The sequence below is a fragment of the Polistes dominula genome, unplaced genomic scaffold, assembly GCF_049000335.1.
Source record: "Polistes dominula isolate Pdom_NZ unplaced genomic scaffold, Pdom_raw_medaka contig_73, whole genome shotgun sequence".
In the NCBI taxonomy this organism is placed as follows: Eukaryota; Metazoa; Arthropoda; class Insecta; order Hymenoptera; family Vespidae; genus Polistes; species Polistes dominula.
This window is the reverse complement of record NW_028300951.1, coordinates 604887-617177: the sequence shown is the minus strand read 5'-3', so window position 1 is coordinate 617177 and position 12291 is coordinate 604887. Positions and strand designations below refer to the sequence as shown.

General features: G+C 25.8%; 4 protein-coding genes across 10 annotated transcripts; 1 reads left to right on the top strand and 3 right to left on the bottom strand.

Annotated features, from left to right (window-relative positions):
- Positions 1-861: 861 nt before the first annotated feature.
- LOC107071178 (uncharacterized) lies at positions 862-2496 on the top strand. The gene is made up of 3 exons (XM_015329939.2): positions 862-1000; positions 1086-1155; positions 1241-2496. Exons 1-3 carry the CDS (start codon positions 983-985, stop codon positions 2413-2415), a joined length of 1263 nt encoding a protein of 420 aa, XP_015185425.2. The 5' UTR covers positions 862-982; the 3' UTR covers positions 2416-2496.
- Positions 2284-6566, bottom strand: LOC107071174 (lisH domain-containing protein ARMC9). 5 transcript variants are annotated; one of them, XM_015329933.2, is made up of 12 exons: positions 5932-6566; positions 5486-5837; positions 5252-5413; positions 4939-5187; positions 4540-4851; positions 4329-4456; positions 4159-4243; positions 3838-4094; positions 3042-3106; positions 2936-2966; positions 2583-2734; positions 2284-2423 (listed from the first exon to the last, which is right to left on the bottom strand). In XM_015329933.2, the coding sequence occupies exons 1-11, from the start codon at positions 6261-6263 to the stop codon at positions 2584-2586; spliced, it is 2124 nt and encodes a 707-aa protein (XP_015185419.2). In that variant the 5' UTR covers positions 6264-6566; the 3' UTR covers positions 2284-2423; position 2583. The 5 variants fall into 5 exon arrangements, 3 of the variants coding, with proteins under 3 accessions (XP_015185419.2, XP_015185418.2, XP_089028422.1); XR_001476406.2 differs by lacking the exon at positions 2284-2423 and having other exon boundaries at positions 2498-2734; positions 2813-2966; XM_015329932.2 differs by lacking the exon at positions 2284-2423 and having other exon boundaries at positions 2498-2734.
- A 152-nt stretch (positions 6567-6718) lies between these two features.
- dare (NADPH:adrenodoxin oxidoreductase, mitochondrial) lies at positions 6719-12172 on the bottom strand. 3 transcript variants are annotated; one of them, XM_089172298.1, is made up of 5 exons: positions 11679-12172; positions 8330-8470; positions 8046-8264; positions 7751-7966; positions 6719-7678 (listed from the first exon to the last, which is right to left on the bottom strand). In XM_089172298.1, the coding sequence occupies exons 2-5, from the start codon at positions 8447-8449 to the stop codon at positions 6848-6850; spliced, it is 1386 nt and encodes a 461-aa protein (XP_089028424.1). In that variant the 5' UTR covers positions 8450-8470; positions 11679-12172; the 3' UTR covers positions 6719-6847. The 3 variants fall into 3 exon arrangements, with proteins under 3 accessions (XP_089028424.1, XP_089028426.1, XP_089028425.1); XM_089172300.1 differs by having other exon boundaries at positions 8330-8367; positions 11679-12171; XM_089172299.1 differs by lacking the exon at positions 11679-12172 and adding an exon at positions 8560-8694.
- Positions 8560-11679, bottom strand: aft (cap methyltransferase 2). Its single transcript, XM_015329934.2, has 3 exons — positions 9844-11679; positions 9197-9749; positions 8560-9105 (listed from the first exon to the last, which is right to left on the bottom strand). The coding sequence occupies exons 1-3, from the start codon at positions 11242-11244 to the stop codon at positions 9002-9004; spliced, it is 2058 nt and encodes a 685-aa protein (XP_015185420.1). The 5' UTR covers positions 11245-11679; the 3' UTR covers positions 8560-9001.
- Positions 12173-12291: the final 119 nt, after the last annotated feature.

Here is a 12291-nt window from a genome sequence, read left to right as displayed (position 1 = left end):
TTTTTTATATTTTATTTTAATTGCAACTTGATCTTCTTTAATGAGTAACAAGTTTACTGTCAACTAGTGTCTACTTTCCATTATCATTTTACTTTCTACGCTACTTCTCAATATAACTTTCGTCTATATTATTATTTTTTTTTTTTTACATTCAAACATCTAATACGCTCCGAGAAAGAAAGTCATCAATAAAAAAAAAAAACAATTAGATTTATAATCCGGTTATTTCTATTAATTCTACAAATGATTTATTTATCTATAAATCTAGAAATTATTTTGAATAAATGTCTTTCGTTTTATAATTCATCGTACATTTTAAGAGACAAAGGATAGAAAAATAAAAAGAAAGATAAAGAGATAACATCGAAGTCACATATCGATTTCGTTTTTTTTTTTTTTTTTATGTAGTATCGAAAGGTAGTAAAAACGTCGTCTATTCAAATTGACTTGATCAAATTTCAGCAAGCACGCGTTTAAATGGATACGTGCTTGCATGCACATAAAGTAGAAAGTATTTGAAGGAAAAGTAACAACAAATATATGCAAGTATTTATATTGTGTGAATGAAGTAAAAGTTAGGTGAAGAAAAAAAGAAATACATTTTATTGTTTAAAAATAATTAAAAAAAAAAAACTATATAATTTTAAGGAAAATATATTGAGAGAACAAGTATGAAATATAGTAGCAATTATACTACTGACCTATTGCAAATAACTAGAACTAGTAAAAGTAAAGAATTAAAGCAGGTTGACTTTTTCTCTCTCTATGCTCTGTATGGTCAACCAGACCTATTCAGTATCCCATCAATATGTGTACTTCAAGATCGCTTTTACCTTTCCGTAAGTAAGGAGGGACATTTCTCAAGAGGTATAAAATAGTAAGCGGCAGATTTGTACATCAGTTTGTGCAAGTTCTTTCTTAGTTAACAACTGTAGCTTTCAAAGATTTGCTTTTTCATTCTGTATAATTAATTCTTATCAAGATGAGAAGAATTCAATTTGTAAGTAAAATTAATTAATATTCATACGTATTATAACATTTATATATTTCTTCGATAAGATAAACAAAATGTATTATTTTTGTAGTATAAAATATTTGTGTGTTCCATCATTATGATGGTTCATGCATCATCATCATCATCATCATCCACTAGCAGTACGTATTTATTTTTTTATTAATCATATTACTTTATCGATCTAATATTAATTAATCAATTAACTTTAACTAATAATCTCTACAGATTATTATTCTAAACCGAACGATAGATTTGAACCAAGCAAACAAATCTTTAATGGAAGATTTATGCCCGAAGATAGTATAAATCAACAAAATATGAATAATTATAATACAGAACATCGAGAAAGAGATTACAATTTTGGTGGGAAAATAAATCAAGCAAATTTTGAAGTTGGTAATATACCTTTAACCGGTTACTCTACGAATAATGGATTACCAGGATACATAGATCCTACTTATGAAAATTATAATAATAATAATAATTTTAATTTTGTTAAAGAACAATTGCCTTATCATTTTGGAAAATACTCTGTTAATAATAGCAATCAAGAATCTGATTTTGGAAAGTACAGGCATTTTGATTCGTCTCAATTTTCAAATAATGAGCATCAACATGAAGGATTTTTTCATACTGAATTGATATCTGGAAATTATCCTGCTAAAGTTCCATTGTCATTTCCTTCTACAGAATATGAACAAGATTCCGATACGTCTATGATCGATGACATTTACATTAATAACAACAACGACAATCAACAATTCTATGGAAAACAAAGAGGCAATAACTTTAATTTCAAAGGAAATTATAATTATGGGGATGATGCATTAAAGATATTTTCATCTGATATATTTAACATGCAAGAAAATCAAAAGATCAAAGATCATATTCAAAGTTTCAATCAAAATCATGGTCAACAAGCTTTTGACGATTTATCAAGTTCTCTATCAAATAATTATAATTCCAATGTACAAGGCAAAGATGTTAATTTTCATAAGCCTGAAAGACCAATTAATTATAGAGGAACAAAATACTCGTCTATTTATCCTTCCAAAAGTAATTTAAATTATTTAATAAAAGGGCCTAAGAAAAACTATCTTCCTAACAATTATGCGAAAGGTAATGGAAAAGCAATAATACTGAAAATTACTGGCTCTGGTACTCATCCTAGATATATTTATTCTCCGAGACTTTATCCTAATATTAAAAATGATTTAAATAGAAGTTATAAGAAAAAACGTAATAATTTATTAAATAGGCCAAGAAACAACAAACCAGTACCTGTTCGTTCGCATAACAACGACAACGATTACGATGATTCTGAATCTTCCGAATTGTATAATAGAAATAGCAAATATACAGATAGTTTAAGTTCTAATGCATTTGTTACATACTCCTGATAACAAATCTATTTAAAGAATTATATTTTTGTATACTATTTAAAATAAAATATTTAACTAATATTATATATAAGCAATGAAGATTGTATTACTTGCTATCATTTATTTATGTGTTCATATTTTTTTACTCTCTATGATTATACCTGTGTGCACATGTATATACGTACATTAATGTAAGCATGGAGGTGTTCTTGAAATTTTTGGTTTGGCTAAAAATGCTTCTTCTTCTTCTTCTTCTTCTTCTTCTTTCTCGCATTTAAATTCAATTGTATCGACAGTATTATCAGGTAATTCATCTCTATCATTGTTTATGTTGGTTCTGTAAAATATTATAATAATATAGAATATTCTCATAATAAATATTTCATTGAATTAAATATAAAATAAAAAAAAAAACCTTCAACTTAAGGAGGCAACAAGTCATAGGACACGTTAAAATCGTGGAATTTCTATTGTCAAAAAATGTGCAAAAACTGTAAAAAGTAAAATGTATAATGATTATACATTATTGCTCACTCACAATGATGCAATACTGCTGAATTTTTCTAGTCCTGCAAAGAGAATTGAAATTTTATAAAGCATATCATAGTTATATGTCAAATATTTTAGTTTTATTTAATTTATACCTTTTTTACTTTCATGTGCAGATTCTAAAGTCATTGAAGATGGTATTGTCATTGTACTACTTTCTCTAAAAAAAGAAAAAAAAGACAATTTTAGGTCAATATCGATAATAAAAATAATCAAAATATTTCATTTAAGGTGATATGATGTTTGTAATTTAATAATACATAATAAATTACAAAATAATATTTCGAATTGTTACATCATTTCACCTTATAATAATTTATATTAAATTATTGACACACTTGGAAGTTTGATTTTCATATAAATATACTGTAACATCATCAGTCATTGCTTTTTTAAAAAGATTTTGCTTAAATGTGCCCACTTTTGTTGAATTTGGATTAATCGAGTCTCTGTTAATTCGTTTTTTGTCTTCTGCATATTGTACATTCATTATATTATGCTTTTTAGATGTAGAAATTAAATTTGTCATATTTTCATCATGAATATTGCTTGATATAATTTTGTCAATTTGTTTGTAACGAATCATCATATTAGATTCATTAGGTAATTTTATTGTTTGTGAAATATTTTCTAAATCATTTTTCTTTTTATTTGAAATAACTTTGATTTTATTTAATTTCATTGTATTATTATTATTATAATTAAAATAATGATTGCTATGATTCGAAAAATGTTCTAAATCAATATCAACTTTTGATACTTGTGATTTATGTTTGATTCTTTCTTTTTTTCTTTCCATACGGATCTTAATTAATTCATTAAAATTAAAATATTATATAGAAACTTATAATTATATGAAATAAAAATTACAATCAGAGAGGTGATGAGTACCTTGGAATATGTTCAAGTAATAACGATGAACTAGTATTACTGCAAGACTGATTATGTTTTTTATTGTTCCGTAGTGGTAGTAATTTTGTGTCTGAAGGTTTAGCCAAAACTTTACCAATGTTTAGAGATTCTTTTGGAAATGTATCCGGTGTAATCATATAACACGTTGACAGCAATACTTCTCCATATAATTCTGTTTTATGATTTTTAACAGGATCATTCTCCTCCAATTCATTTTCCAATACATCAAATTCTTCCTATAAATATTTTAATATTAATTACAAATAATTAATTATAATCAAATTCTAAGATAATACTTACATTATCATTATCAGAAATAGTTTCATCTTCCATATCGATAGTGCATTCACGTTTATGTACTTTTATTATGTGTTCCAAATATTTTCTAAAATATTATTCCATAAAAAATGTGATTCTATTTTATAATAATAATAAATTATTCAGAATTATTAGATTATTTTTTTGTATACCTTAATTCTCCAGTTTTATTTGTACATAATTCTTCCAATGTTGATAAAAGATTGGCATGTTTTGCTTCATCATTTATTTGATCATTCATAAGAAAATTGTTTAATGCACCATTAACGTACGGTGATACCTAATATAAATAATCATTTAATAAATAATATAAATAAAAAAAACGTAACAAAATAATTATTCATATAAGATTAATTTACTTACAGAAGGATGATCAATTGCCAGAAGCATTATAAGAGTTGATACGAGTAATGATGATTTAGTAGATATTCTAATTTGAGCTTGCTTATGCAATGATAAATTCATTAAAAGAGCTGTCGCATATTTTAATCTATAAAAACTCATAGTATTACTTTCATTGTGCAGATGATAAATCAACCATTCCAACAATCCGCTATCTATCATGTATAATCTTTGTTGCTTGCGCAATGATAATTTTTGTAAAGTTGACAGTGTCATATCATATGTTAAAGAATCTACTCCATCTTGGTAGTTGTCATTGAGGCAGTTAAATATCTAACACATTTATTACATTCTGTAAACTTTCACATATATAAATATTAATGTAAATTAGAATAGATTTTAATCAATATATTTACATACCACTTTAACTACCGATGAATCTATAGATAAATAATCTCTACCACATTGTAAAGATGCAAAAGTATTTAACAATCTAGCTGCTGATTGTTGCAATGGATGTGGCATTGGAACATTTTTTGGTGTTAGTAAATATGGTAAAATTGATTTTCCATTATCACTGGCAATCTGACCATGTAATCCTAATAAATCTCTACTTATATATTCGTGTATAGATTCATCACATTCTCCAGGTTGACTTAAAGTAATTTTCTGTAAAAATTCGTCACCTTTGTTATGCGTGTCAATTTGAAAACACATCAAATATATCCATTACCCATCGTAAGGCTTGCAAGAGAAGTAGTTTTGTCTTAACATTTCCATTTATTAAATGTAATTTAATCTTTTTAAAATCTAACAACTTTGGTGATACGTTAATGATATTAAAATTAGGCTTAATATCTCGTTTATTTGTATCGTTGGACGGTTGTACTTTTACCTAAAAATAAATCAAAATGTTATACACATAACAATTTTATCTTTTAGTATAATTAAGAAGAAAATTACATACGTGCAAATCATCTCTTATGTTTTGATTAAATAAATCAGGAAATATCTTCATACAAGATTCTAACATTCCTTGCAGATCAACGGGTTGTCCTTTTACTGAATTTTCAAGAACTGCTGTTAATTCTGCAGCAATACTTAAAAGTTTATGATAATCTCCATGTAATTTGTGAAATCGAGATTTTAATTTTTTATAATTACAATGAACATTGTATAAATGTGATTTTGTTAATGCTAATTCTTGATTATATTGCATTAATCTTGGATTATATCTATAAATATTTTGATGATCCATGCTATCTACCAAATAATGCTGCGGATAATCTTTTATGAATTGATTATTTGTCTGTGTACCTCTGAAAACAAAAAAATTAAAAAGTTAATTATAAAAATAAGAGTTACTTAGATAACAATTGTTTAGTAAAATTGGTATTTAAAAAGGAAACTTACTTTGACTCCATATTGTGTCTCCTTTCGTAACAAATATTAAGTAGTTCTTCACTTTGATTTTCTTCTAAGAAATCAGGTACGTTTCTGTCATTTGGTTTAATTGGTGCATTATTTTTGATAACTTTTTCCAAACTATCTTTATTAGAAGGCACTGTTGAAGTAGTTGTTATATCGATTTCAGATATTTTATTTGATTCAACACAATCACTCATAATTTCTTCTTTCTGATAAATAACCTCATTAATATTTGTTTGATCAAATTCAAAAACACTTCTATAAAATCTTTTCTTTAGTTGCTGACAATCATAATCACTCGATCCATCATTGCACATTTTGATAATAAATAAATATTATATATAAGTAAAATGTTTTTCTATATAAGGCACATGAGTATTTTCATAAGAATTATCATCATATAAGAAATTGATTTTACACAAAGGCATTATTGATCGATAGTACTGTTTTTACGCCGATGACAAAGATGCGGAAACATTTTTTACTTTTATATAAACACGTTTTTATTGTTATTATCACGTATCTAGTGGAAACGCTGTCGGCCATCTTGAATTTGGAGAATGGACAACTGCAGCGCCACGTAGGGACAAAGTCTACCTGTCAGTCGTATCAGCGGATGGGTTTGATGAATGTTTACATTTAGTTATATGCTTTTATATGGTCTGCATGCATGCAAAGTAAGAATTAATATAATTAATATAATTGATAAGAGCTTTATACAAATTATAAAATAACTATTACTAGAAATTATTTCAAGAAAAAAAATTATAGGTTATGATTTATGTTTGCATATATATTTTAATAATTTAGTATATATAATTATATTTTTTCTTTTTAATATTTTGTTCATTTCAAAAATATACATATTAGTTTCAAATATATTTATAAATAATAAATCTTATTAATTCAATGCAATATTTAACATTTCTGATATACTAACTATCTTTTCTCTTGGCTTACCCAAGTCTTTACCTCTTTGTCGTTCTACTTGATCTATTTTTTCCCAGCCACTATACGATACTGTAGGAATATTTTTCATATTAAGAATTTGATTGAGACCTTCGTAACCAAGTTTATTTTCTTTAACTGAAAGAAGTTCTTTATTTATGAGCGAAGCAATTTCAAATGCATTGGTCATTGTAGATAATATTACACCAACAGGACCAGTTGCAACCCATCCAGCAGCATAAAGATTTTCTTTCACTTTTCCAACATTTTTCACACGACCATTTTTATTATCAAACGGTATTGATTTATCAATTTGTACTGATTTATAACCAATGCTTCGAAAAGCAATACCGCATGATATTTCTTCTATTTCATTAGTAGGTATTGCTATTTGCGAATTTATGTTATCTCCTTGAAGTTTATTCACTGAAAACTTGATCTTTTCAACACTTTTACAACCAAGAAATTCTATAGGACTTCTCAGAAATATCGGATGTAGTTCATTTATAATTGTCATATAATTAATATTTGATTGTTCGTTTAAAGACTTCAACATAAGTTCTGTCAATCGTTTTCTTGGTCTTGCTAATGTAGGAACAATTTCGTTTATACCAGTAAAGTCTTCTGTTCGCCAAAATGTTGTACAATTTTCGAGTTTTAAAATTTCTCGTAATTCTGCAATAGTGAATGCAGCTTGCAACGGACCTCTTCTTCCTACTAATAGAACCTTACGCACTTTGCTCTTTGAAAGTTGTTCTAGTGCATGCATCGTTATATCTGTACTCTGTAAAAGAATTGGAAAAGGATAAGAAATATTATCAAATAAATATAAATAGTTTTTAGAAAAATCCTCTACCTTTAGATGATCAATAGATGTTAAAAGAATTCTTGCAATATCTATTGCCACGTTACCTTGACCCAATATAACTGCTTCTTCTACATCTAAATTTATATCTAAATTTTTATTAGTGGGTAGACCATTGTACCATCCTACAAATTGGCGTCCTGATATTACATTTTTTAAATCTTCTCCAGGAATGTTAAGTAATCTATCTTCTTCTGCTCCATAAGTCTATAAAATAATGAATACAAGAATAACTGATGATAGATATTGCATAATGATACATAAATAAAATAGTTCTATTACTTACAAGTAGTACAGCATGATACAATTCTTGTAGTTGATCAACAGTAACATCTTTTCCAACGTTAACATTACCAATAAATTGAACACGTGGATTCATAGCAGTTTTATGAAATGTATTGATAACATTTTTCACTTCTGGATGATCCGGTGCTACACCAAAACGTACTAAACCAAATGGAACTGGTAGTTTTTCTAATATATCGACTTTAACATCTTTTGATGTCTAAAATAAAAAATTTCAAATATTACATAAATATGATCTTTTGAATTAATTTGATTTATTTTTACCTTTAATAATTGTTGCGTAGCATAAAAACCCGCTGGACCTGCACCAACAACGCATACTTTTGGTATAATATTTTCAGTAGAAAATAAACGTATATTGTTAAATATCATTTGACACTTCATTATAGTTGTTAATTTTTTTTTCTAAAAAAATATATAAATAAACAATAATGAATATTAATATATATAACAAAAGTTTGTAGATTAAATCAAAAAAGATTGCCGAGGCTTACACTACTAATATATCCGAACAAATACAGAATTTAGATTTGATATGCTTTCTTTTTATGATACCAAACTATACTTCTTCATGTCTCTCAAATCGGTTCTAAATCTTTACCTTTCCACTTTTAGAAATGTAGGTCAATGCTTAATACATTAAACATGAAGACTTTAATGTACGTTATATATTTTCTTATATACATATATAATAAAATTTTTCACAAATTTTCAAATTCTTGATGTTTGTAATTAAATAAAATTTTATTAATACTGTTTAATAAATAATTTTTACTATCAAAATATTTCTATACAAAAAAACATGATAGGTTGTAAATATATACATATACAATTTCTATATACAGTAAAAGTCATCTCTTTCGTAAGTACATATTATTTTTATTATATTTTTTATAGGAGTTTTTCTTATAAGATTTTTGTCAGATTAAAATGAATCTAACATACAGTAATAATGTCCAACGCATTATTTATGATATAATTAAAATATGTTTTAAAAATCCAGTGATTGCACTCAACAATCTTGTTATATGCTTCCCAATCTAAAAAAAAAAAAAAAAGAATATGTCGTTGTCTAATCTGCATTTTGTATAAAAATATATAATATACTCGTTATATATTAATATATCTTACCACATAGATGCGATATTGGAATTAAAGACAAAACAGTTTTTCCTTCTGTTTGTAATTTCTTGTTAATTTGAACAATTTTCTCCCACATTTTAAATATGTTTGGATTATTTTTATAATTTTTCAAGATTATTAAACAACCTACTTTTTCGTGAGGTATCAATTCCATAGATTCAAATGTGTAATTTAAAAGATAAAGTAGACTAATATTTAAACGTGTTAATAAAGAATAACCAATTAATACAAGATTTTCATGAATTACAAGAGTATATAATAGTTCATAAATTTGAAAAATAAGTGTTGAATTATAATTAAGATTTGTGTATTGTAAACACAATGTTAAATAATTTGAAGTTATATGTAATTCTTGTAATAAATTCACTGTATCTTCATCTGAAGGAAAAGAATAATTTTTTAACTGCAATTCATCTAAAATATTTTCTATTTCGTTTTGCATATTTAGAATTCTTATATTGTAAAATTTCGAATTAAATACTCTACAGAATGGTTTCCCTGTGCAGAATTCTAAAGCTATATGTTGATTGGTAAACTGAAACTATAAAACAGAGAAATACAATATGTTTTTTTTTTAATAATAATAATAATAGATTAGATTCAGTGTATTATTATAAACTATTAAGTTAACTTACTTCATATGGTTCGCTCATCAATACTCTACTGTAAATCTCATTTATTTCATTTCGATATTCGATTAAACGTTGCACTGGTGATCTGTTTGCTTTTTCACAACGCATATCATATGATTCGTTTGATTGTACTTTAGCAAGATTAAAAATAAGATTATATAACTTATTTTTCTTCATGATTTTACAGTCAATTGGTAGAGGTTGTAAGTTACAATGCTTCAAATATTTCTTAGCAACAAGTTCTTGTATAACTTTGATGTCGCATATGTTGTCAACTTCTTCGTCAGATATAAAAGATGTTATGTTGTCTGTTATAGCACGTACTTGATGCTCTTTGAAAAATTGACTACATTTGATTATTTTTTCTATAAAATTCGAAGGAATATCTTCTTTACAAAACATAGCTGTATTAGCAACAGTTTCATAATACTTCTTTAATGTTGATAAATAAGGTGCTATATACTCTGGTCCTTTAAAATCTATGCACACGACATAAGTTTCCGAATTTCCTTCTTTGCTTGTAGCTGGTTTGGTTATATACAATGTATTAAAACAACAAGCTAATAAATAAAGTGAGCATACCGAAGTGTACTCAAAAATAGTAAATATTTTAATTAAAAAACTTCCTCCTTTATTTAATAAATGTAATGCGGCGACTATTTCACAATACTGTAATTTAGATACAGTTGCTTCTTGTTCGGCTGGTACATCCATACAATTAATACTTCCATCAGCGGTGATTAATAATATGTTGTCATTAATTTTAGCTTGGTTTACAAAGAAATTTAAATTCTTCAAATCCATTAGATTTCCAGTGTTGTCTTCATAGAAATACCAATGATTTAATGTATTTATAATAAAACGATCATCAATAACTGTACTAGATGAAGAATTTCCTTCGTAATATGGATTTAAAGTAGTAGCTAACCAATTCCAATTGAAATTAGTATTTGTCTTCAACCAATGGTTCAAAGATGTGACGAAAGCTCCAGGTGCTTCACATAAATGTACCGAAGTAAAACTATTATTATTCTTTTGAATTGCACTTTTTGGTACAAAGTGTAAAGAGCTTAATATTTCATAAAATTTGCACCATGCTTGAGTAAGTAATTCTGGTTCAATATTTTTCTTTACGTGATACAAAACTTGTCCTGCCTTATTTCTGTTATTCGTATGTTTGTGCCACATACCCAAAGGAAAACCATTTAAACGATTTTTCACTTCATTCAACTGTTCCTTAAAGGTTTGTAATTCTTTGATGTACCATGGACTTTCTTTAAACATTCTATCCGGACTAGGTAAAGAATAATTTTCTTTCTCAGCTAATAAAAAAGTTTTACTAAATAATTCATTAATACAAGAATCAATTTTATTCATTAAAATGGTTTCCTCAATTGTCGTCATATTTGATTCTTTGTTATTTACTTTTTATCAATAAAATAAAGACGAAGAAAATATTCATTTAAATATATAATAACATATTTATATATATATATATATATATAGTAATATTCATTCCAATAAATAATATTTTATATTAATATAGAAACACAAAATATTTCATAATGTAAAATTATGAAGAATTATTATCAGGTTATCTCATTATTCTTATGTCAACATAATTAAATAAATCTTTGTGTTGAATTGTTTTATTTATGGATGTAAATAAATATATATACTTTTAAAATGACACGTTTAAATATTAGTCAATTATTAAATCATTATTATTATATGGATTTTAAATACCGTTAATATAAAGTGATATTTTAGGTTATATCGTGTGTTGGCCTCGGCAAATGGCTTTTTCATTCATCTAATTTTGTAACATTGATTCTCACCTGTCACTCACGTTATGAATGAATAAATAATTCTTTTTTACATACTATTTCATTAATATAAAAGTTATAATACACTTTCTAAGAACAATAAATAATCTCTACACCAATAGTTGTTATTCTCAACTTACACGCATTGTTGTTAATAGATGCAATGGAGGGAAATTTAAATGGCGTATAACGAGATTAAAACTAACACTGTTTTTTCTTTTCTTTTTTTGTTTGTTCTTTTTAAAATTTTTTATGTCAATAAAAAAATCATTGCGTGTATTGTAAACAATTCTATAAATTAAAAGTATAGGAAGAAAGGGAGAAGAACATTTTAATCATTGAATCGATATCATTGAAAATATATAGTTGATATAAATTTTCTATGCAAATATTTAGATTTAAAATCATTCAATAAAGAAATTGTTAAATAAATAAAGATTATTTTTTTTATTTCTTTGAAATGTTTCAAACGAAAATTGTAGTTCCAAGTATGGTCGATAGTGGCTCTTCGATCATTGTTTTTCTCTCTCTCTATATCTCTATCTCTCTCTCTCTCTCTTCCTCTTTTTCTGATTTGTTTATATATATAGGGTATGAAAGAAAAAAAGAATGAGAAAGAATAAAA

What these genes read in the sequence shown, in the direction of transcription:
- dare (XM_089172298.1), bottom strand. Translation starts at nt 8,449, where the DNA reads ATGAAGTGTCAAATGATATTTAACAATATACGTTTATTTTCTACTGAA. An exon ending in TGTATCATGCTGTACTACTT is followed by an intron (nt 7,967 to 8,045) that starts GTAAGTAATAGA and finishes ATTATTTTATAG; the next exon opens with ACTTATGGAGCAGAAGAAGA. An exon ending in CATCTATTGATCATCTAAAG is followed by an intron (nt 7,679 to 7,750) that starts GTAGAGGATTTT and finishes ATTCTTTTACAG; the next exon opens with AGTACAGATATAACGATGCA.
- LOC107071174 (XM_015329933.2), bottom strand. Translation starts at nt 6,263, where the DNA reads ATGTGCAATGATGGATCGAGTGATTATGATTGTCAGCAACTAAAGAAA. An exon ending in ATTCATCGGTAGTTAAAGTG is followed by an intron (nt 4,852 to 4,938) that starts GTATGTAAATAT and finishes TAAATGTGTTAG; the next exon opens with ATATTTAACTGCCTCAATGA. An exon ending in AATAAAACTGGAGAATTAAG is followed by an intron (nt 4,244 to 4,328) that starts GTATACAAAAAA and finishes ATAATATTTTAG; the next exon opens with AAAATATTTGGAACACATAA.
- aft (XM_015329934.2), bottom strand. Translation starts at nt 11,244, where the DNA reads ATGACGACAATTGAGGAAACCATTTTAATGAATAAAATTGATTCTTGT. An exon ending in TGATGAGCGAACCATATGAA is followed by an intron (nt 9,750 to 9,843) that starts GTAAGTTAACTT and finishes TCTGTTTTATAG; the next exon opens with TTTCAGTTTACCAATCAACA. An exon ending in TCCAATATCGCATCTATGTG is followed by an intron (nt 9,106 to 9,196) that starts GTAAGATATATT and finishes TTTTTTTTTTAG; the next exon opens with ATTGGGAAGCATATAACAAG.
- LOC107071178 (XM_015329939.2), top strand. An exon ending in ATCATCATCATCCACTAGCA is followed by an intron (nt 1,156 to 1,240) that starts GTACGTATTTAT and finishes TAATCTCTACAG; the next exon opens with ATTATTATTCTAAACCGAAC.